Genomic DNA, 24,474 nt, shown 5'->3' with positions numbered 1-24,474 from the left:
AAACAAGACAAACACTGTCTTTGCCTTGTTGAAGCTTACATTCATGCTTGGTGTAGAGGAGAAAAGCCAAATAATAATAATAATACTAATACTACTACTACTAATAATAATAATGCAATCTAGTAACTGATAAAATAAAACATATATTCACAGGTAAGAGAGCAAAGAGTGAAGGCAGATAAATAAGAGCATATAACTCAGGGTGGGGAGTAGGAAAGACAATCTTTATTTGAGAAATAATTTGGACATACTATAAAGAGGAATTGTAATTGCTAAAGGGATATATGTTCATAGATTGCTTGATACATAAATTTGAGCTCAACAACTTAGTATGGATGTGGAGCAAACAAATCATGGAAGTTTTAAGAAACAAAACTAATTCTTATAATAGTCCAGGAACTATGTTAAGATTTGCACATATTTTTAATATTTAAAATCTTCCAACAGCTCTATGAGTTAGGTTTCTTTTTAATCACTACTTTAGAGATGAGCGTAGACACTAGAACATTTTTAAATTATGTATGTGGTTTGCATTATATTTCTTTTTGACAGTATTATTCTATATGAGCCTCAGCAGGACTGTTGGGTTTCTATTTTGCATGCTTCTTTAGTGTACATCTTCCCTATAATTTCCCATTTTTCCCAATAACCATGCCAGCCAGCAGCCTGGTAGCAGAGACGGCACCCTCAATGAATCTTGCACCACCCCTATGGTCTGAAAGGGTCTGCTATGTTTATCTATCATTTTATCACTAAACTCCCTGAATTCTCTTCTTGTACAGGAGATGTTAGATACCTTACTTCTGGAAAAGTTTTGGGAAAGATAGAGAGAGAGACTATTTCTGATAGCCTTTCAACTGTAACCACACAAACTAGTAGATTAGCTCATGGCAGAATCAAGGACCAACTGTAGGTCAAGCAAAGCCCATGCTAGCTTATTATAAGGCAATTCTTAATAATAACACTTTGCCAGAAAGAAAAACATCAGGGGTAAATGCCATTCCAGACTGGGCACAGAAATAACAAGCATAAAGGTATGATCTCCACACTTATAATCATGGCCACAACAATGGTCACTCAAAACAGAAAGAAAAGAGGACTATAAGAATGAAGTAGGCCCTTCCTGAGTGAATTAGTCTAGATACTACTATCAAAAACAGCCTGGCCATTACAGTAAAAACAAAAACAAAAACAAAACAAAACAAAACAAAACAAAAAAACCCAACTCCATTATTGGGAAAGACTAAACAATCTGATGTACAATAAACCTTCTGAGACTCAAAATCAGAATGGAGTACCATAAAATATTGATTGATGAAAAATAGAAAAGATGGTCTCTGATTTCAAAGTTAATTCAACACTGTTTAATACAATGCCTTTTGTGCCAGAAAATTTAAAAATAATAATTAGTAGAAAGATGTTTTGCTTACTACACGGGAAGGGAACAAAGAAGTCCACTCAAAGTTTTCATGGTGATCCTCATTAAAAACAAAAAACAAAAAAACAAAAAACAAAAACTGCTGACAGATAACTTTAACTTAACCCTTAAAACAACATTTAAAATTTTAACATGTTTAGCAGCAATACTTCAAAGTTACATTTTCCTTTTGCCTGCCATCTTAAAATTTTCAAACAAAACATTTATTAATGACTCACATTCATTATGATGATTCTACACTGCAGTTTAATGATGCCCAGAGAGATACCAGAGTGTGGAACTGTCTGCTGTTGCACCTAAGTGGCCTTACAGTGCTGTGCTTTCCATTCTGGTTTCTGACCTTAATGGGTTTTCTCTCTCTCTACCATTGCTCTTGTCTGTGACCATTAGATGTTGATCATCATCAGTCATTTCCCACAAATGTTCCTAATTTTGTGCTTCTACCACAAACAAAATAGCTTAACATGCTTTTAAAATATAGTATGAGACGACATGAAGAAAGATCCACAGTGATTATGGGACATATTTTGGTTCATGAAAAAAAATGCCATTACTTGTTTTCAGGCCTCTAATTATGTTTCAGAGGATGAGGCTGGCTGGTTAATCTGTCCACAAGAAAATTATGACAATGATGATATGGCAATGATGGTGACAATGCAATTATCACAACTGCAAGTCAGACATGGGGGTAAATGTGTCACTAAATCTTCACAGTCGTAGGAGCAAGGTACAATTAAAATATTTTTTTTTAAGAGGAGGAAATCAAATTTTAGAAAGATTCATGAATCTGACTGTATTTACATGGTAATCACTGGTGGAACTAGTATTTGAGTCCAGGCTTCCTCCCATTCCCTATATCTGTACTGCCTCCAAATATCGATAACCACATTTACAATTTTTTTTTAGAGAAATCACAACTTAGGTGCAAGGTCTTAAAAGAAACAAAGGTCACTGCATTTTAACTATGTAGATTTCTTTAATAAATGTACATTTTGTTTTACTGAGACTGTCTTAAAAGGCACTTATTTTTTGATTCCTCTGCTACTTGAAATCAAGGAGATGTTAATTCTGAGTGATAATATCCTGCAATCAGGTTAAGTTTAAAAAATTCTCATTGCTAATCCAAAAACAAAGAATTACAAAGAATCCTGTTTATTCTATAGAAGTATCATTGTCCTTATCATATTTGACTCACTACTTAATTTATTACTTAATTTCGGAAATTTGGTAGAATCTGATATATTCACAACCCAAGGTTGTATCTTAGGGTACAAAGATAGCCCCAGTGGTCCAGGAATTATATCCATCTCAAATTATGCTCCTTTGGTCTGTGTGGTAATTTCAAAATTTTAAATTAATTGCTTTTTGACTGCAATCTCAGGGACCTTCTAGGTATGATCTGAGACTGGAATACATGATCTGGTGGGGAGACAAGAAAGAGGCAGGCTACTTCAGATTGAGAGGGGGCAGTTTTAACAAGCAAGAGAATTTACGTACAAGGCTTGTCTCAGGCAGCTGCAAGATGATTGGCTCTCCATACCTGCCCATCAGAATCTTAGAAGTTTGTAGAGGGGACCTTAACTGTGCTCAGGTACACACACTATCCAGATGGTCAAAAACACTTCATTATCTCAGAGCTTTGTCCACACAACAGTTCCCACTACGGAAACGGTGGGCAGTGTACATTCTGTACTAAGGAGCCTGAGTCTTGCATGCAGGTCTATCCGCGGTTACATCCTATTGCTTACCCCTTCCAACAATGGAGACATTTAAAAATGGAGAGATTTCTAAAGATTTTATTTATTTATTCATGAGAGACACACAGAGAGGCAGAGACATAGGCAGAGGGAGGAACAGGCTCCCCATAGGGAGCCTGATGTGGGACTTGGACTCAATCCTGGGACTGCCCCTGGCCAAAGGCACATGCTCAACCGCTGAGCCACCCAGGTGTCCCAAAACTGGAGAGATTTCAAATAAAATGTGGATGTACAGGTCACGCTGTCACAAGGAAAGTGGCAGCCCATTCAGACTGAACCTGTTTGCACCAGATTCCCAATGGCACCATCCGGCCTGCTTCCCTCAGTTGCCTTGGGTTTGTAAGGTAAGCCCTGCTTGCCTTCTTTAGTAAAAATCTGAAAGTACAACTCCAAGCTTTCCTTTTGCTCCACTTTGTATTTTAGTTTACTGTGCATTTTCAATCATTATTTAAAGTAGTCTGAACGGCTGCCTTATGGCACATAAAAAATATCATTAAGAGTTCTTTATACAGGAAATGGATTCAAGCATTAAGCTACTTGGCTCATGATCCAAGTCACCCAATTTCAAAACCCCCTACTTTATATTACACCAGATCTTTACCATTTTTTAAACATTTTTTTAAATTTATTTATTTACGATAGTCACACAGAGAGAGAGAGAGAGAGAGAGAGAGGCAGAGACACAGGCAGAGAGAGAAGCAGGCTCCATGCACTGGGAGCCCGACGTGGGATTCGATCCCGGGTCTCCAGGATCGCGCCTTGAGCCAAAGGCAGGCGCCAAACCGCTGCGCCACCCAGGGATCCCACCATTTTTAATTATAACAATATTAATTATATATATATATAATTATATATATTTATATATAAATAAAATAAGTAAATTTTATTATAAATAAAATTTATATATATACATATATATGTGTATATGTGTGTGTGTGTGTGTGTATATATATATATATATACACATATATATATAGGCTGGTGGTACCTTTTGTAGCTTCCTTCACTGAATTCAGTTTGAAAGAAAATACAACCCCACCAAATCAATACTGTGCAGCATCACTTTCATGGGAAGCAGATTTGATAGTGAAAAGCTTGTAAGATAGAGAAAACTCAAGACTGCTTTTCTTTAAATCAAAGATATTCTATAAAAAAACAATTATTTCACTTCTTTATATAATACAAACAGCTCATATGACATGAAAATGAAAAACAGTACCTACTTAGAATGTCACACATAAGTACAATGGAGAAAAACGAGAGAACAGGGGAGAGGGAATGGTGGGGAGACAAGAGGAGTCATTTTCTTATGTCAGGTAGTCACGGAAGGAAGTTCAATAATTCCTCCAAGCTGAATGTCCCTTACCAACAGTGACCCCTGAAATCATCATTGCTCCATAGAGACCAGAGGAACACACCTGCATAGCCAGTCAGCTCCATTTGCTACCCCTCACACAGTACCAGGAACAGAACTCAAGCTTTAAAAAGTTGGCTATTATGCTATTTTGTTTCCTGAAGCACTCAGAGAAAATGTTAACTCTAACTGCTCCTGAGGTTTACTGATGCTTTCAGCAGACAGAATTTTGAAAGACTACACAGGCAAACATCTGATCTTTGGAAAACAGATTAACCTGGAAGGAGACAATGAAATAAATCCTGAGGTGGAAGGCTTCTCTTACTAACAATGAAAGAAAAATAGGCCTGATCGCTAATCTATACGAATAGGGGAAAGGCCTCAAAAATGAATAATCTTTATATTACTTATAAATGTGTCCTTCCAAAATTATGAGATACCTATATTTTCTGAAAATAATTGGTTCAATACAACATGGATTATTTATCTGCAGCTTAATGCTAAGGAAATCATGTGACTAGTAAACTATGAAATATTGCTTCGTAACTTCAAAACTGCTAGTCCATACCCTAGGAAACAGACACGCTGAAACAAGTTGTTTGTTACTCTCAGATGGAAAATATTGTTTTCACTTTCTACCTGCCTGTTTAAAAAGTCATAAACAAAACAAGGTACTAACATTATAGACTCCATGTTATTTCCACACTTAAATGAATAATCATTGAATAGGGACTTTCAGGCCATTTTCACTAACATGGACCACTGTCTTAGGCTAAAGAAGCTACATTTAGAGCGATCGATGCACAGCATTTTCAAATTTAGGGCAAATTACCAAGTAGAACTGTCCTACTTTACAGTAAGTTTGGATTTGAGAATGAATGTTACAGGTGAATAAGACCTAAATACTCAAAATATTTTCACAATACCCTTGTGCACCTAAATTTTAGACTTGAGGGGAATAAACGGGGCAGATAATACGAGGAACAAAGTTCATACAAAGACTGTAAATCCTGACCCCTATGCTGTGCTCTGCATCAACAGAAACCTTTCTGCTAGGCTGAATAATCTCATAAACCCTGTGAGAGAAGTTACATTCCTACTATTCACACTCAATTCCAGGCAGATTAGATTGATATAGCAACTTTCTTAATCTCTTTTACAAAAGAGAATTAGTCTGTCTGAATTTTGAATCTAACTTTACTTTCTTTGAAATACTAGATTTAACCATTTTCTTTAATCAAGCTGAAATAAGGTTCTGGTTTATACAACAAAGAAACACGAAAAGGAAAAGAAACAAATACTATGAAAAAAGAAAACAAGACTTTTTATGGAATATTCAGCATTCACTGAAGCTATTAACAATCTTACTGTGAGATTTTAATATTCTTAATGAAGAAGAGGCTATTATTTGTTTCTTTTTAATTGTCTGTCTTTGGAATAGTTAGCTGTTTGCTAAATCTATGTCCAAAATTGTCTTTTAATTATCTATCATTTGCTTTATAAAAATCATCTTTTTTCTTTTTGTCAATTTCAAAGCAAATAGGACAGATACTTGTCTGTCTAAAAAGATGATGTATTACTTCAATTAAAAAGTATGAAATGTTTGGCAATCTATCCAAAGAAATTAAAAACATGTATTTTATTTTAGGGTTTGTGTTACATTTAAATATATTGAAAACATCATCTCTCTGAAGACATGACTCTTGGTAGATGTTTAATGTTAAACAAGTCAATAGAATAAATGAATTATTCAGAAAAAGTAGTTTATTTTTTAAAAAATCTATGTCAACCTAACAAGTTTATTTTTAAAAAATCTACAATGTTAACCTTAATTTACCTAAAAAATGGTCTAATTCAGTGATTTGTAAACTTTTTTGTTGTATGCCTTATCAGTGAAAACTTTTCAACACATTCCTCCATATATATATTTATTAATTGTATATCTATGCCACTTTTTTAATACATTAAGTGACTGTTAACTCATACACACAAAGACACTAATTTTAAAATAAAGATAAAATAATCAAGAGTCTGATTGAAATTAAGAGTCACTTTAATATGTGATGTTAATGCTTGTCCTGGCTGTAACAGCTCGCTAAAATACACAGATGTAAATGAGAGGGTCAATGGCTATGATTATTATGTTATAAAATTCCTTTTTCAACTCCCTTCATCATCTACCATCTTTGCTGAAATGTGACTTGTATATTTCAATTTTCCCTGAAGCTAGGTTATTTTTGCCAAGTAACCACAGGAGGATTCATTTATATTTATATTTAGAACCATTGGGCTTAAGATATACTAAAACTGAACCCACTTTAAAAGTTTGGGGGATCCCTGGGTGGCGCAGCGGTTTAGCGCCTGCCTTTAGCCCAGAGCGCGATTCTGGAGACCTGGGATCGAATCCCACATCGGGCTCCTGGTGCATGGAGCCTGCTTCTCCCTCTGCCTATGTCTCTGCCTCTCTCTCTCTCTGTGACTATCATAAATAAATAAAAAAAACTTGAAAAAAAAAAAAAGTTTGGTAAAAACTACCTCCAAGATTTATGTGTATGCAAAGAACTTTTATGACTAAAACATTTTATGTGGCTATAAAATCACAATGATAGAAATTTTTTCTTGGTATTTTCCCCAAAATGTTTTCTTCATAGCAGAGATTTAAAGACCATTACTTCAAGTTAATTTTTAAAATATCACCTGTATCCCAAAGGGAATGACTTTGGGGTCTATTTTTCCCCAAAGTTCTGATAAGTATATGCTCAAGAGTTAACCAAGCATATATACTCTGTAACACATCCTAGGACATATGACTCTGTAAGTTTTCTAGATAATACCAAACTGTTTTCAAAAGTAGTTGCACACATATACTTTTACTATGCTTTTATCTGTTATTGTAGTCTTTTTTTTTTTTTTTTTTTTTAAAGAGAAAGAGCATGTGAGAGCAGGGAGCAAGGAGGGGCAATGGGAGAGAGAGAGAGAGAGAGAAAGAGAACCTTAAGCCAGCTCCAATCTGCACTTAGCATAGAGATCCACCTGAGGCTTGAACTCATGACCCTGAGATGAAATCAAGAGTCAGATGCTTAACTGACTGAGCCACCGAGGTGTCCTATGGCCATTTCTACTACAGAAAAAATGAAATTATTTCACCCAATGACATGGTTTTCTTTTTTTTTCTTTTTTTTTTTTTTTTTCTTTAAGAAACCACATAGAAGTATATGACTTTTAAGTTCTCTTTAAAATAATAATTTTAGGGCAGCCAGGGTGGCTCAGTGGTTTAGTGCTGCCTTCAGCCTAGGGCGTGATCCTGGGGACTCAGGATGGAGTACCACATCAGGCTCCCTGCATGGAGCCTGCTTCTCCCTCTGCCCGTGTCTCTGCTTCTCTCTCTGTGTCTCTCATGAAAAAAAAAAAAAATCTTTAAAAAAAGAAACTTCCAAAATTATTGTTTTATTTTATCATTTTTAAAGATTTTATCTATTCATTCTCATGAGAGACACAGAAGGAGAGAGAGACAGAGACATAGGCAGAGGGAGAAACAGGCTCCATGCAGGGAGCCCCATGTGGGACTTGATCTCTGGACCCAGGATCATGCCCTGAGCTGAAGGCAGATGCTCAACGGCCGAGCCACCCAGGCATCCCTAGAAGTTTCTATTCATGTCCTGAATACTAGTTTTTAAACATCTTTCTCCTACTAGCTAATATATCAGTGCACAATAATCCTTAAATTAAGATTCAACATTAAGAACTGATTTGGTCATGGTAAAACATCATTTATTAATATGCTAAAATTTTGTTCAGAATATTAGCAACTATGTTCATGAGGGTTTATCCCAGGAATGCAAGACTGGCCTAACATTCAAAAATCAACAAATGTAATTTACTATATTGACAAACCAAAAAAAAAGGAAAAAAATATGATACCATAGACTGCTTAAGATACAAATATCCACTCTAAACAGGGCAAGCCCACATGAATTTTATTCCACATTCTAAATTACGGAAAAGTTATTAAAAGTTTTATTAAACTTTTATTAAAAGGATTAAAAACCCAATTATTATAGTGTTTATACTATGAAGTATTTGATTAAGACCTTAAAAAGCAAACTGGATTTACTTTTGTTTCTAGAAGGAACTCTAGTAACTCAAGATAACTGTAGAGCATCTTCCTATCTAATAGTTGTTTCATCACAAAATCATGCTGATGGAATAGGATTGTACTACCTTTGTACCCAAATGTAAGGTTCAGAGATAATATGAGCATTAGCTCTACTATGTTATCTCCTTTGAGATCCAATATATCTTATCTCTGATAGAAATATTTAACAAAGAAAAGGTACTCATTTGAAGCTTTAGTAATAGTTAAGGCATAATAATTGTTTAGGCTCAACAAATCTGCAGTTGTCTTGTTATTTTATCAACTACATTTACATGCCAGATATAATTCATCTGTGCCAGATGAATATGCAAAAACAGAATCTAAAACCAAGACCTCTAAATTGTATCCATTATTTCTTAACTCTATAAACTTCAGAAACTTATAGATGACAGATCTGTCAGAAAGTTCTCTTTACCAACTAAAGTAAGGACAACCCAATCTCTGTTATGGACTGTCATTAGTAATTTAGCGGAGCTAGAAGGCAGTTCAGCCGAGTAGACAGAAAATTAAAACATGGGCAGCTCCTGATTGGAAATTTATTCATAGCAGGTAATGAAATAGTGCAGTCAGGATCTCTGGTATTACTCAGAGAGAGAGATTTAATTCTGATAACTTGATGATGGCACTTGAATCAGAGATTATAAACGGTGACAGGTTGTGACATATAGATAGGATGAAATGAGCATCAGCAACCTATCTCTACAGAAGCTGATTTTATATAAGATTATTTTTTTCAAGCAGTAAATATATAATTTCAAAAATTATTACAAGTTTTCAAAAAAGAGACTTAGGCCTTACATAAACCAGGTACCATTTTCATATGTACTTTTCCATGGAGTATAGTAAAAATCAACAAATCAATGATAAGGGGTTGAAGAGAACTTATCTTTTAAAATATGTAGTTTCTGATTTCACCTGGATAAGGAACAAACCCAAAATCACAGGCAGAGTAGCTATTCTATGGGGAGGTGGCTGGGTTTTCATGTGTTTATTTACATGTTTAATGAATTTATACTCATTAAATGCACTCATGTACAAAGAATGCTATTTATATTTACTAAGAAAAATAAGTTTTTATTTTGGAAAACGTGTGCCTTTTTATATTAATTAATTATCAACAATGACATTACTTTTATAATGAAAAGTATATTTTTTTAAAAAATTGCTTATAGACAAAGCTATAACAAAAATATGACAAAAAAGTATTTCCACATAGACAGGTATTTCAAAATTTTTTTTTTAATTTGTGAAGTGGCATATTTATTGTGTATGGTCAAAACTTGTTAGATGTGGGGGGTTTAAAACACAGCACAAAAATTCTTTAATGCTCCTGCCACTGAATGAAGGGGTTCATGTGCCTTGTCCTTGAAATTGTGTTTGACCTACAGTTTATAGCAAGAAATGAAGCTAGGTCAGTTTCTCCATCCAGACCATAAGAAATGCAAGCCATTTGGAATATTCACTATTGTAAGAAAGCTCAAGTAACCTGTGGAGTGAGCTCTAAGAAGAGGAACTGAGGCCTGCTGGCCCATCATAGTCATGGCTGAGCTCCTAGCTGACAGCCAACACTATGTCAGTCAAGTAAGTGAACCATCTTTAAAATGGACACTGAAAGATCCGCCCCTTAACTGAGCCACTCCAATTGACACAACGTGTAGAAAGGAACAGCTATCCCTCTGAATTATGCCCAAATTGCAGATTTGGAGGCAAAATAAACAACTGCTGTTATCTGAAGTCACTAAATTTTGAGCTGGTTTGTTAAGCAGCAATAAATAACTGAAAGGACAGAAGAGGACTTGAAACGTGAATGCTGATTATAAAAATGGCTTTAGTATTGCAGCAGAGCAATGTTATGTTACATATACTCTAATCAGAAGAGAAGAAAGAAAATGTAAAAGAAAAACCTTGATAAGTTTTATCAAGCTAATACAAATTTTGTTTAAAAAAAGCTTTTAATAAATAACATAAAGTATTGAGAAAATAATTCAGAGTCCTAGAATCTGTAGTATTTTATATACTGAGAAACCTAAGTATTAAAAATTATTTGTTTAAATTTGGTGATTTAAATTGTTTAATTTTGCTTTGTAGGGTTGTATCTATTTTATATAATGATGTTACAACCAATAGTATAAACCTATATAGAAAAAACTAATTCTACTAAATTGGAAAAAAGAGATATTATCAAACAGAACTATATAAATGCATTTTAAATAAAACTATATTTACAAAGGACTAAGCCTATATGACATAATGCAACCAAAAAAATTAGTCATAATATAAATAAGCCAAAACCATGCTATATTATTTGCCAAAAGTAAGCACCTGAGAAAGATTAATAGTTAATTCCATAACAAAAGAAACCAAGTATTAAATAAAATGTTACATATGACTTAACTTCTACAACAGAGATGTTTTTTAAAACAATTACGTATAATCCCTTTTATTTAGAAAATTGTATAACTTTTAGTGGACTATGAGAGCTCGAGGTACAGAAAAACACACTATAATAAATATTTTAATAAAATAATCATTTTTAACATAAAAATTCACCCACTTAAAGTATTTCTTTTTAAAGACACAGTTCTACAGAATAATTGGTTCATAACACAAAAATTTAACCATTTAATGAATGTCTTTCATAAGGCACAGTTCTATAGTATAAAGTCCACTCTGACTCATCTAAATAAGAACCAGAGAGTTCAATTAATTGTATCTTTTGCCCACAATCTACTTTTATAAGATTTTTTCAATAGTGGAGTTATACTATAGAATTAGCACAGGTTTAGTTCTTTTTACTTGTTGAAAATCTGTACTAGGAAAAGCAATGTTCAAAAAGGTGACACAGATACAAAATACCGTTACAAAGGGAATTGTATTAGCCCCTAAACACTGCCTCCTCTTATAATGAAAAACCTGAGAACCAGAATGATTAATCGATTTGTTTCAGAATGAAAGTAGGCCTGGAACCCTGCCACCTGCTTCTACCTCTTGTGTCTTTTCTCATATGTTATGCTGCTTCATCTGGCGTGAGTGAGTCCTATATGGTTATGAAATATAAAGCAATGTATACTATTCAGGAAAGAGCAAAGGAAAACAATGTCCTCCATATGAAAGTCATCTAATTTATGGTGAAAAATTAGAAATCTTCATTTTGTCAAAGTACTTACTAAAGCATTTTTCTACACTGCTCATTTTCCACACATGTGTATATTTGTGTATAATGCAACATCCAAAAGAAAATTCATTAAGCTTCTTTCAAAAATATTTATTATAAAAATTAGTTACACATTGATGCTCTGCTGGTTTTGATATTCCTGACAGCATGTTTTCATTATATTTTCACTTATAATCAATAACAGATATAAACTGATAGTATTTTTGGCTTTTTAAAATATTTTTGCCATGTAATGCTATTTAATCACCTAAAACACCCTTTATTTAAATGGCAAAAGAAGTCAGAGATGTGTTTAATCTTGTTTCAACATTAAGCCTTAGTTTATTTTTACGTAACATGGTCCTAACAAAAGGACTTACCACATTTAAATAGAGATGCTATGCAGAATAAGTAAAATAAAATATGTAGCTAGGACAGCTCCAGTGGTTCAGCAGTTTAGCGCTGCCTTCAGCCCAGGGCCTGATCCTGGAGACCTGGGATCTAGTCCCACATTGGGCTCCCTGCATGGAGTCTGCTTCTCCCTCTGCCTGTGTCTCTGCCTCCCTTCTCTCTCTCTGTATCTCTCATTAATAAATAATTAAAAAAAAAATCTTAAAAAAAATAAAATAATAAATATGTAGCTAATGTATCTAAAACATTTGACATCATATCTGATGTATTACATCCTAACAGATGTTAGTTGTTATTACAGTTATATTAATATAGCTGCGATCAAGAACATGGCAATATTATTAAGATAGCAAAATATGAAGTACAATTTTTAAAAACAGATTACTTAAAACAATGCATATTTATTAAAGAGATGTACTATAGTTAATTCAACCTTAGAAAGTATTCTTTTATATACTAAAAAACATTCATATTAATCCTTTTAAATGCTATATAACCAATATGTTTTAAATGACATAAGATTAGTAAACCTGAAATTTAGTGCAACTTGCGACAAATACATACGCTATTCAAAAGAAGATAAATTCTTCTATGTAAACATTCCTTATAAAATTTTAAATAATCGGATTAAGAAATTATATACCAGTGAAAGACTACACACACAATGAACTTAGTAAAATTCCTTGAAATGTTTTTTAAACAAAGACATTTCCATATGATAGGTACCTACCTGGAGTAGGCAAACAATCGACTATCCCAAAGATCATGATTTCCTCTAGGTCCAGAATGAAAATAACAGGAATCTGTCCCGTCAAACATATTTAATCCATCTTCTGAATTTTTTGAAGCATGGCTGTGCACCACATCTAAGAGGACTGTAATACCCATTGAGTGAGCTGTGTCAATTAGTTCTTTTAGCTCTTCAGGTGTTCCATAACGGCTAAAGGTAAAGAATAAAGTAAAAGCAAAATTGTATCTTTAAAGCAAACAACCAATCATTTACTGCATATCAATTGTTTTATCAGTACAGTCCTACTTTAAATATGCAAATTCAATATGATATAATACTTAGATGCAAGTCAAAGTGGCATAATATTTTCTCTTAAACAAAATTTAAAGGCATTAGATAAAAAATAATAATTTAAATACAGCAATTAGATGTAGACTTATATTTCAGTAAAAATTCATAATTTAAGTAGATATACAGTAAATTCTGCTTTCTATACTCAGAGATTTTGATTTCCTTCTCCAAGCCTACATAGCCTGAAGAGAATGGTCATCCCTGTTTATATACTTGGCCATTCCTGTGAATGTGTATGCTTGAGGATGGGGACTGTTGGAGTATTTCTTTGAATAACCTTGGTGTCTTGAGTGAGGCCAGCTCTCCTGCACTTCCTTATTCCCAAACTGGAATGCCCGCAGGAACTAGAAGGCCAAGAGAATATACCATGTCTGTCACCACCCAAGCAGAAAACATGGGTAGCTCAAAGGCACATGTGTTTGTATTAATAGCAGTTTTCTAGTCTACATGAAATAGAAAACAAAAATCACTCCTAAGGGGGAAGGTTTTTCTTAACCTATGCAAAATCTTAATATTGGCCTTCCATAGCATCAACTTTGCCTTTTATATAAATAATCACCCAATCACCCTTGTGATTATTTGTTGTCTCATTTCTTCACTAGGCCATATTCTTCTTGAAAGCAGGAGCTGTGACCATCTGGTTTCCCATGATACAGTACAACACTTAGTATATAGCAGGTCTCCTGGTAGCCAACTCCCCTAGGCAGTAAGAACTATCTTTAAAAAATGCAAATGTTATCATTTCATATTTACCTAAAATTATACTTGCATTCCCATGGTCCTTAGGATAAGACTGTGGACTGCACTGCCTAATTTGGCTCCTTCCAATAACTTTAGATTAATGACACTTTACTGTTTTCTCTCCTTATTCCAGCCACCTAGCCTTTTTTTCCCCCTATGCAATGAACAGCGTGTTCAATGAATAAATAGCCTCAAAATTTCATTCATTCACTTGCTTTTTTCAACAAATACTTATTAAGCTATCTACCATGTGTCATGAAATTTTCTATGCTCTGGGATTTAGCAGTGAACAAAATAAATATCACTGCCCTTATGGAATTTACATTCTATTTGGAGGACTACAAATAAATAAGCAAAACACGAGGGATGCCAGACAGCAATAACTTCTCTAAAGAAAAAAAACAAAACAAAGCCACTGGTAGAAAGGGTGGGTTTGCTATCTTAAACAGGGTTATGAAGTGAAAGTTTCATGAAGAAGGCAATGTTTGAGGGAATACATGAAAGAAGAAGGGAGTAAGGCATGTGAATATCTAAAAGATAGAAGGTTTAGGGAGAAAGGGTACTGGGGAAATAAGCTGGAACACCTGGAAGAATAGCAAATAGGCTAGTATGTGGCCAGAGTGGAATGATCAATAGAGATGAGGCCAGAGAGTCAGCTAAGACCCAGATTATATGGGGTCTTATGGGCCAATATAGGGCCTTTCACTTTTAACCTGAAAGAGTTAAGGAATCATTAGATGGTGCTGAGCAAGAAAGTGACATGATCTTTTATTTTTTAATTTTTTTAAAATTTAAATTCAATTTGCCAACATTTAGTATAATACCCAGTGCTCATCACATTATGTATTTTGAAGTGGTTACTCTGGTCACTATGCAGAAAGTAGTCATGTGTATGGAGGGAGAGAAGGCCAGGGAAGGGGAAGGAGAACAAGAGAAAACAGAGTGCTCAGTTAACTGAAATAATTCACGTTATAGATAATGGCAGCTTGGACCAGGGTGATAGCAGTTGAAGAAGCCAGATTTGGGATACACTTTGAAGTTACAGGTGGTTAGGTTTTATGATAAGCTAGATATAGGAATGGGCAAAAAGGGAAGAGTCTGGTATAATGTAAAGTGTATTTCGGCCATAAGAATGGATGAAACTTGATGAGACTCCCCAACATATGTTATTCATATACAGAGGAGAATGGAAATGAGGGCTGAGACCTGGAAGTTCAACATTGGTGGTCAGGAAAAGCAAAGGAAATTTTAAAAAATTAAAAAGCAGCAAGAGAGATAGGAAAAACACAAACAGGAGAATAATAGTTTTCCTGAACACTGAAGGAAAGAAAAATGTCCTAACAAGGTACAGGAAACTAGTTGTGCCAAGTGCTGCTGACAGTTCAAGTAAGTTAACAGACGATCAGTGGACTTAACAGCCTGGAATTCATCAGTACACTTGACAAGAGCAATTTCAATGAAGAGGTGAGGAGCCTACTTGGAATGAGTTCAAGAAAGAAAAGAGAAATGAAAGATTTAGAGTTTATAAATACAGGTAATTTATTGAAGGAGAAGGACTATCAAAAGAAACAGATAAAATGATCAGTATTTTTTTCTCTAGCCTGGAATGCTATCTCCCTATCTCCACTTCATCCTTCCTCCCAGTTCACTCTTAATTATGTTCTGGATCTCAGTTCCAACATCGGTTCACATCTAACCTAAACCGATTAGATACCTCATTCTAGGCTGTTATACCATCCTGTCATTTTCTTCTTAGTTTTTATCATGGGAAGAAATCAATATGTATGATTATTGGATTAACGTCTATGTGCCACACAGTGTGAGCTCCATGAGGTGGAAGCACTGTTAAAGTTGTTCAACTTGTAGTCATTCAGGTCAGCACTTCTTCAATTACATAGGACTCCTTGGTGTCTTTCTGCCCAGAGAGACACATTCCTTGGATTTTAGCCTAGAAAGAAGGATAATCTTTCTACAGATAGTAGTATATCCTTTTTTGTGTGTGTATTTTTTAATTGGAGTTTGATTTGCCAACATATAGTATAACACCCAGTGCTCATCCCACAAAGTGCCCCCCCTCAGTGCCTGTCACCCAGTCACCCATCCCTCCACCCACCTCCCCTTCCACTACCCCTTGTTCATTTAGAGAGCTAGGAGTCTCTCAGGTTTTGTCCAAGAGCCTTCTGAGTCACATTTCTACAGGAGTCAATCTCTTTCCAGAAAAGGATGTGAGCCCTAGCAATAATGACTTCCATGAGACATGATTTTCTGACTAAAGCTTGGACCTCCAAATGTATGACAATTTTAGTAAGTTAACTGGATATTCTTCATCTGAAATCATTTTATGGAAAGCAATGTTGAATCACGGCCAACCTCTAAGGCTTGACGCAAAGCCTATGATCTCAGTCCAAAAAAAAATTCTCAGCTTCTATTAAACTCTGGTAACTCTAAATGAGGTTACAAAACAACATCATATAAAAGGTAAAAATTCATTTTATTTTTTTCCTCGAATAAAAATGGTTATATGTTGGACTTTCATTTTACCTTGAAGCTGCAAAGAAGCTTGTGATCTGGTAACCAAAACTTGCATAGTAAGCATGCTCCATGATTGCCATCAACTGAATGCAGTTGTATCCTATACAAGCAAAGGTCGAGTAGAGATTAAAAGCAATATTTTTAAAGAAAGAAACGAAAAAAATATATAAACACAGCATCCTTTTTCTAAAGACATTAAATTTTACATATGATCATTTATATATAAATGATCTGATCACTTTGAAAAGTTCTACTTTAAAATATTTTGCTTGTCTTGACCTTCTAACACAAAATTAGACAGTTAGTTCTTGAGAGTTGTACTCTAACTAGCTATTTGAAATGCCTTCATTTAACATGTAATAAATGAAATGCAAATATACTCTTAATTTGACTTTAGAATATTAAAGATGGCAATCTACATATGCTAAACTTCAGTTGCACTTGTAATATTCATAGTATAGATTATGAAAGCTGAAAAAAAGTAACCAGTTGCATGCCACATACTTTTATTTTACCTTTTCCTGTTTCAATTATTTCTACCACAGAACATAAGATTTTCCAGTTAAGTTCATTCTTCCACAAGGTAGCTTTTACAAAACCAGCATTAATTCTTTTATTTTCTGCAATTTCTTAACCCATATAAGAACTCCAAAGTTGGATGTGTGCACACATGGGCACACATAACCTTAAAGGCATTTACTAACATGTTTTTAATATAAACAAATAATCAAAGAGGAAGAAACTTTTGACCTTTAAAAAAATAACTGAGATAACCATTTTTTTCTTCAAGTTTGGTAAAATTTGGCAAAATTTTCAAATATAGTTTGACTGCTCTGAAAGTTACATTGCTGTAACATACATAGAAAATACTCTCTTCTCAAAGTCCAGTTGATGTCAATACAGTCTCTCAGGTACATATTTTCGTACATTACTAATATTGGAACAATTGCAAAGTCACATTCAGAATTAGAGACTTCTGTTTAAAGAATAACATAAACTATGGGTCATAGCTGTTGTTGGCTTTTTCATTGTAAAAACAATCTAACTCTATCACATTTCCATCATGGTAGAAATATGTGTATAAACTCCCGCTCGGATTAACATACATCAATTATATATTTTATAACAATATACACTTTGTAGTTTATTTCTCTAATGTGAAATATTATTCTTATGATCAAGCACCAATCTATAGTTTTTGTTATTAATTTTATGGCATTACTCATTCTTAGATTCATTTATGTTCAGAGTCCTGGGCTTTTCAACTCAAACACAATGATGAACAAGAAAATCCTTGCTCTGTCTAGCTTCTGCAAGACCAGGGGCATAAACAATGTGTTACAATATTAAATTGTAGAACATCCCAAACACGACAATTCAAATATAGTATCTATAAAACACAATCAATATTAAATTCTTCATACCTTTAATTAATTTAAGTTTCTGGAATCTGACCTTACCATTATAGATAACTAAGATCCATGTATAACCAAAAACTTGAACAGTGAGTTGTAAACCTTTCTTCTAGCCAAAGTTTAGACTGCCTACCAGAAACAGAATAATTAAATGTGCTTTATCTCCCTGCCTAGCTGTTGGAGCAGGTGCTAATATGCTGTGAAATGATTAAAAAAAAAAAGCATTACCTATAAAAAGAAAAATAACAACTTTAAAGCATACCAAATCAATAGTTCAGCATTATACACTAACTCTCCTAGTTGTTCCCCTGAAGACGAGGATCTGTGTCATTACAGTCCAACATATAAACATCTAGAACAATGTGTCTTAGAAGAAGATGCACCATAAATATTTGTCAAGTAAATCATCCAGACTATATATATGTATATACTTTCATACAAAATGAATTCCAGTAACCTTAAAAAATGTAAGATTTTTTTCCCCTAACAGACTAAAATGAACAGGCTATAATCAATGACCACTCAAATTGATAAAAGTTCTCTCCTGTAGAAAAGTAATTATGCTTACATATTTATCTACAGTTTGGAAGCCATCAGTTCACATTACTTAAAATTGAAATTGGAATAATATCTTGAATTCTTATGCTCTATCTTATTCCATTTCTCTTTTCTATGCTATCACTATTACAGGGCAATTTGAGAAGCCTAATAAAATGCATTTCTATTACATATTTAATCTCTTAACACACACAAAAAAAGACACTTGTAATTAGCTTTTCTAATAAGAGAACAGACTCATTAAAATTTTATCTGAATAAAAATCACAGTTATTACTTACCAAGGTCTTTGATTCTTGGTAGTACATTGCATGTAAAATGTTTATAAGAAGCTATTTTTCCTTCATATGAAGAAATTCCCACATGAGATTCATAAATTCTTAGACCTCTTGGTTTCTTTGGCTTGGAATGCTTAAACTACAGAATATAAAATTATATAAAGAATTAGATCAGAAATTCAGGTATGATACTACCTGATTAAGCATGTTAAGTGAAATCATGAATCAACTCAAATAGTTTGGAACTGTTTTTGCATATAAAAGGCACTTGGCTAATCCATTAAATTTTCTCTTGAAAATAAATTCCTTTTTAGGAAAATGTTAATAGATCTGTTTTAAAAGAGTAATCACGTAATGGCTTATACCTTATCATTGAGCCTTAGAGAAAACATAAAACCTTAAAATGCATAATTATTAAATGCAAAGCATTTATCAACAAGCTCTAATAACTTAGAAGATAGAAGGGTGAGTTCAAAGATACATATAAACTTTGACAATAATATAGCCTTAAAAATAACCCTAAATAATACACCATGAGATATCATGAGATATCTTTCTTCCCTATCCCTTGCTTCAAAGCACACTAATCCTGCTTCAAACCAATGACAATGAGAAATACTCTATCACTGAGGTATCTGTGATGAATCAGAAATTATGATTAAAAAAACAACAAAAAACAGTATCCCTTTCAGGTCCGTATGTAGAGATTTCTTTCTCCATCCTAACCTCAGAAACACATGATAAAACAACTCACTTCTATATTTTACTGGCTACAGATGATGGACTCTGATATATGTATAGCATATCAGGTACACTATGATGTAAAATATAAAACTGGCAGTGAAGAGAGAAGTTGAACATTACTATAAAAGTTATGGAAGTAAAAATTAATTTTCCTAGAAATACTGGAACAAGAATTTATTTAAAGATTTGTTGTTCTCACTTTATATGGGTGTTCTGGATCCCAGTGTATCCAATCATAATTCACATTATCACCTTCACGAGTCACATACTTCGCCCATGGTGAAATACGATACAAGATCTCTCCACTTTTACTCCTAATAACTACCTAAAAAGAGAATGAGATGTTATTGCTTTAAAACACTTTGAAAACTCTGAGATAATGCATAAGAGTTTATAAGCACTGCTACAAGTAAGAAAAGGAGGCATGGTCTTAAGAATTTAAACTACTATATAGATGTGTACCCTTAAAGACGTATAAATTCCATGGACTTTACTTTCTTATCTGTTATAGTTATGATCATTAAACTCAATTCCACTTGAAATATTTTATAATTCTCTGGCACCTTCCATCATTGTCAATCAGCCATTAGAGTGGTCAATTAAAGTAAACATAAAATAGATAGTAAAAAGACAAGAATATTGTTTGAAAGCTACCGTGAATAAATCAACAGGAGGACATAATCTTACTATATATTAAAAAAGTAATGAGCTATGTTGCTAACTCTTTCATTTCATTTTTCTAGCAATAATAACATTTTCAAGAAGCTAAAGGAGAAAAATGTGTTTTGATTAACCTTTATATTGTGCACACATAAATATGCATACATACATACATACACACAGATATTACCCTGCAAATATTTTCTATCTCTTTTCAACTTCTTCTATACCCTATTCATAGTATGCTTTACCATATAAAACCAAGCATTTCCCCTTTTAGATATCCATTCTTATATTTGCCAATAGTATCACTATTGTTATCAAAAATAAAAAACAATAAAATGTAAATACACCCTTTTAGACTTACACTGAATAAAATAGCACAGATAACAAAGTGAGCCACATGAGCAGGGTTTCTAAGTGGGGTAGGGGTGGTAGGGTTTTTTTTAAAGAGATTTTTAAAAATTAAATCTTCTAAAAGTAAGTATAGGATGGTCAAAATTGTTCAGATTAGGAGCTATATTATGCCCTTAGCATTGACAGAGAATATGTTCTTGAGTCTCCTTTAGTAGAGAAAAGCTCTAGCATACATAATTCTTGGTAATTAAATATGTGTGTAACAATTTACAGTTTTGAAAGGATTTTCGTCATTATACCTTAACTCGATTCTAGAGAATATAACCCAAATATCAAGCGAGATTGAGTTGACAAAAGTCACTGAATAGCAGAGCCGAAAGCTAAATACAGAGCCTCTGATACTTACTTTCTTGCTCTTAAAGGCAACCATAGCACTTTCTACAGATACCAAAAAATAATGAATCATGATTTATGATGTAAGAGCAGGTAAGTGGTGAAAAGCAATGTCTAAGTTACATGAACAAAATTCTTTCTCCTTCATTATGCCTCCTACTTATTTTTTTTTTAATTTTTATTTATTTATGATAGTCACACAGAGAGAGAGAGGCAGAGACACAGGCAGAGGGAGAAGCAGGCTCCATGCACTGGGAGCCTGACGTGGGATTCGATCCCGGGTCTCCAGGATCACGCCCTGGGCCAAAGGCAGGCGCTAAACCGCTGCACCACCCAGGGATCCCTGCCTCCTACTTATTGAAGCCAATGACAGCTAACTATTGCTATCATTCAAATAATTATCACAAAAAGATGAATGAATAGAATTCATCCATTTTAGTAGTGTTCATTTCAAAAGATATGTCCCTTGAGCCATATGAATTTCAGGTGTAATATACAATAGTAACATGCTTAAGAGAAGGTCTTTTGTCTCACTCATCAACTGAGAACAGGTCATGAGGAAATAAAATACAGAAATCAGTTTTCAGTAAATAACACTCTGCTTAATCCATCTATCTTTTCTCTCTTTTGCAAAATTGCTCTACAGTCCCTGTAAAGGATATTCATATACCCATAATTATTTGTGAAGGTGCCTGATGGCAGAGAGAATATTTGAAACTTTACGTAGAGCACATCAAAAATCTCCTCACGCTGAAAATAATTTTCACATTCTTTAGAACATTAATTTGCTTGTTGTTGGAAGGAACAGTCCTTTCATTGGTCTCTCATGTTCCTACGTATGTTGCTGAGTATACCAAGAATACAAGGTCCTGACAGTTATTGACAGAAGCTATTTCTCAGAATTGTGTTTGTAGCATGCAACCATGACGGAAATGTCTCCTCTGAAGATACAGAACAGGTTTGCTTATTGCTTGCTATGAAAGAATGGATTCCTCAAGATAAATATTCTGGAGCTATGATGCAAACCAACTGTGTGAGTATCATCCATCTGGATCACTTGATGTCACTCCATAAGATTTGGAAGACAAAGGGAACCATACTGCTTACTGTGTTGCAATTAATAAAATAATTTGTCTCTAACCCAAGGGTTGTATGTATTCTGCCAGATTCCATGAAACAATAACAAGTTACAAGCTTGTAGGTAGGGTAAAATCAAACTCTACACCTGACGAATGATTATTTATTTAATCATTCACTGAATGACTTCAGTATTCTTGTTTCCAAAAATGCTGTTTCTTCCTTCCCTGTCATTTTGATTAGTATTGTTTCTTAGGGTGGAAACTTCTAATATCCAATTTCTTTTTTCCTTCTCAGTAACAGAACTAAAGGGTGGGTCTTTCAATGATATAGTAAAGCAAAAGTTCCCACCAAATCTGGAACACTTATCTGTGATCATTACATAAAAGGTAAATAAATTTCTGTTCTTTAGGCCCCTACATTTTGGAGGCTTCTTTATTACATTAGTTCAATGTTTCTTAAGCACTCCCCTGTAGAAGCCACTTAGTTCATTTTTGACTTGCTGTCCTTAAATTGTCATGGCACAGCTAAGAATATTCTAGTAAATCTAAATATAATTTGAGAGGTGTTCCAATGAATAAGGAATATAATCTTTCTTGACTAAATTCTGCTCATATGTTTTGGGGGAGAGGGCAATTCCTAGATTTTGTCTTTCATAAGTTCAGATTCAGATGAAAAGTTTTTTAAGTCATGAGATAAGACTACATCATTTAATTTACAACATTAAAATAGCAAATGCTATAAAGCAAATTGAAAAGAGATAGCTTGATAGATCTTTCAACGATATTAAGTCTAACAGCTGATGAAGTAGAAGAATTTACTTGATACTACTAAATTGAAAGTCTTATACACCGCTAGTATAAGTATGAAATAGTATGAAAGCTCTGAATAGCAATTTGGCAATATGCATTAAAAAAAAAGTAATTCTCAATACTTAGCAATTCTAATTACAGAACTTTGCCATGGAAGTAATTGGAGATCTGTCCAAAGAACTATATCCCTGTCTATTGATCTTACTATTAATTGGCAAAAAGTGATAGACTAAATAATATATAGTAGTAAAACTATAGTACTGAATTATATTGAAGGTTATAAGAATATTCTTTCACGTTATGAAAAAGAATGTATTGTCTCCTAATGTAAATGCACAGAAACCCATGGACTAAAGCATTTTAATAAATAGAAAAAAATATTTAGGTGAATCTATCTATGGATAGATTATTGGTAGCTTTTATTTCCTGGTTGTATGTGTGTATATATCACTTCATTTCATTTGTGTAACTTTTTTTTCCCTAAATATCTATTTATTTATTTTAGAGAGAAAGAAAGAGCGCATGTGAGTGGGGGTTGGGACAAAGGGAGAGGGAGACAAGCAGACTCCCTGTTCAGCAGGGAGCCCATTGCAGGGCTCCATCCCAGGACCATGAGATCATGACCTGAGCTGAAATGAAGACTGGAACACTTAACTAATGGAGCCACCCAGGCATCCCTTCTCTGTACAACATTTTTGATCTGAAACAAATAAATATTTTAGTAAGTATTGTGAATACATTAATTACATAACTGCATATGCATCTATGGAGCTGTGCTATTCCGGTTGCATATAGTATGTACCTTAAATATACTGCCAGAGTATTAAAATAAAACTTCAAAAAATATGTCAAATTACTTCAAGAAATATGCTAATGAATACAATATCATGATGAGCTTTTTACAGGGCAAATGTATATTTTATAAAATTATAACATTTTGTAACATGGTAAAAATATAAACAGGCTTTTTTAATAAGTCAAAGTATCTCTTTGACTTATGGGACGTTACCATCCAAAGATATTAATCAATAAACAAGTATATAAACGAAATCTCTACCTGTGCAAAAGTCAAACTGACTTAGTGTGAGGATCCCTGGGTGGCTCGGTGGTTTATCGCTTTCTTCCAGCCCAGGGCCTGATCTTGGAGACCTGGGATCGAGTCCCACGTCAGGCTCCCTGCATGGAGCCTGCTTCTCCCTCTGCCTGTGCCTCTGCCTTTCTCTCTCTCTCTCTGTGTCTCTCATGAATAAATAAATAAAATCTTAAAAAAAAAAAATGACTTAGTGAACTATTTGAAATCAAATTTTATTTAGAAAATATCACTTAGAACTCAAACAATATAAGAAATAGTTTGGTAAAACAGTGAAGAATTTTTAAAAAAAAAATATGTATACATGTATTCATTCATTCTAGGAGTATCTTTTGAAATGCTTCTTGCCAAAGATTATTGTTCCTATGGACTGGAAAATTATGACATAACATGCTCCTCAGGTGGTCAACAATTTAATATAAAAACAGTGGACATGTTCAACTGGTTAGAAGTATTAGCATACTCTG

General features: G+C 33.8%; 1 protein-coding gene across 3 annotated transcripts in view; it reads right to left on the bottom strand.

Annotated features, from left to right (window-relative positions):
- The window catches only part of GBE1 (1,4-alpha-glucan branching enzyme 1), a 268,264-nt gene that overhangs the window by 121,833 nt on the left and 121,957 nt on the right, over positions 1-24,474 (bottom strand). For all 3 annotated transcript variants that reach the window (XR_012021155.1, XR_012021156.1, XM_072806520.1), the window contains exons 4-7: positions 19,818-19,943; positions 18,878-19,013; positions 16,634-16,724; positions 13,001-13,210 (exon numbers count right to left, since the gene is read on the bottom strand). Coding sequence is in view for 1 of the 3 variants with exons in the window: in XM_072806520.1 (XP_072662621.1) it covers positions 13,001-13,210; positions 16,634-16,724; positions 18,878-19,013; positions 19,818-19,943 (563 nt within the window). In the remaining 2 variants the exon portion in view is untranslated. The remainder of the gene's footprint in view (positions 1-13,000; positions 13,211-16,633; positions 16,725-18,877; positions 19,014-19,817; positions 19,944-24,474) is intronic.

Source organism: Canis lupus, chromosome 30 (assembly GCF_048164855.1).
Source record: "Canis lupus baileyi chromosome 30, mCanLup2.hap1, whole genome shotgun sequence".
NCBI classification, from domain to species: Eukaryota; Metazoa; Chordata; class Mammalia; order Carnivora; family Canidae; genus Canis; species Canis lupus.
The sequence above is the reverse complement of the archived record's forward strand: the minus strand, read 5'-3'. Positions and strand labels throughout refer to the sequence as shown.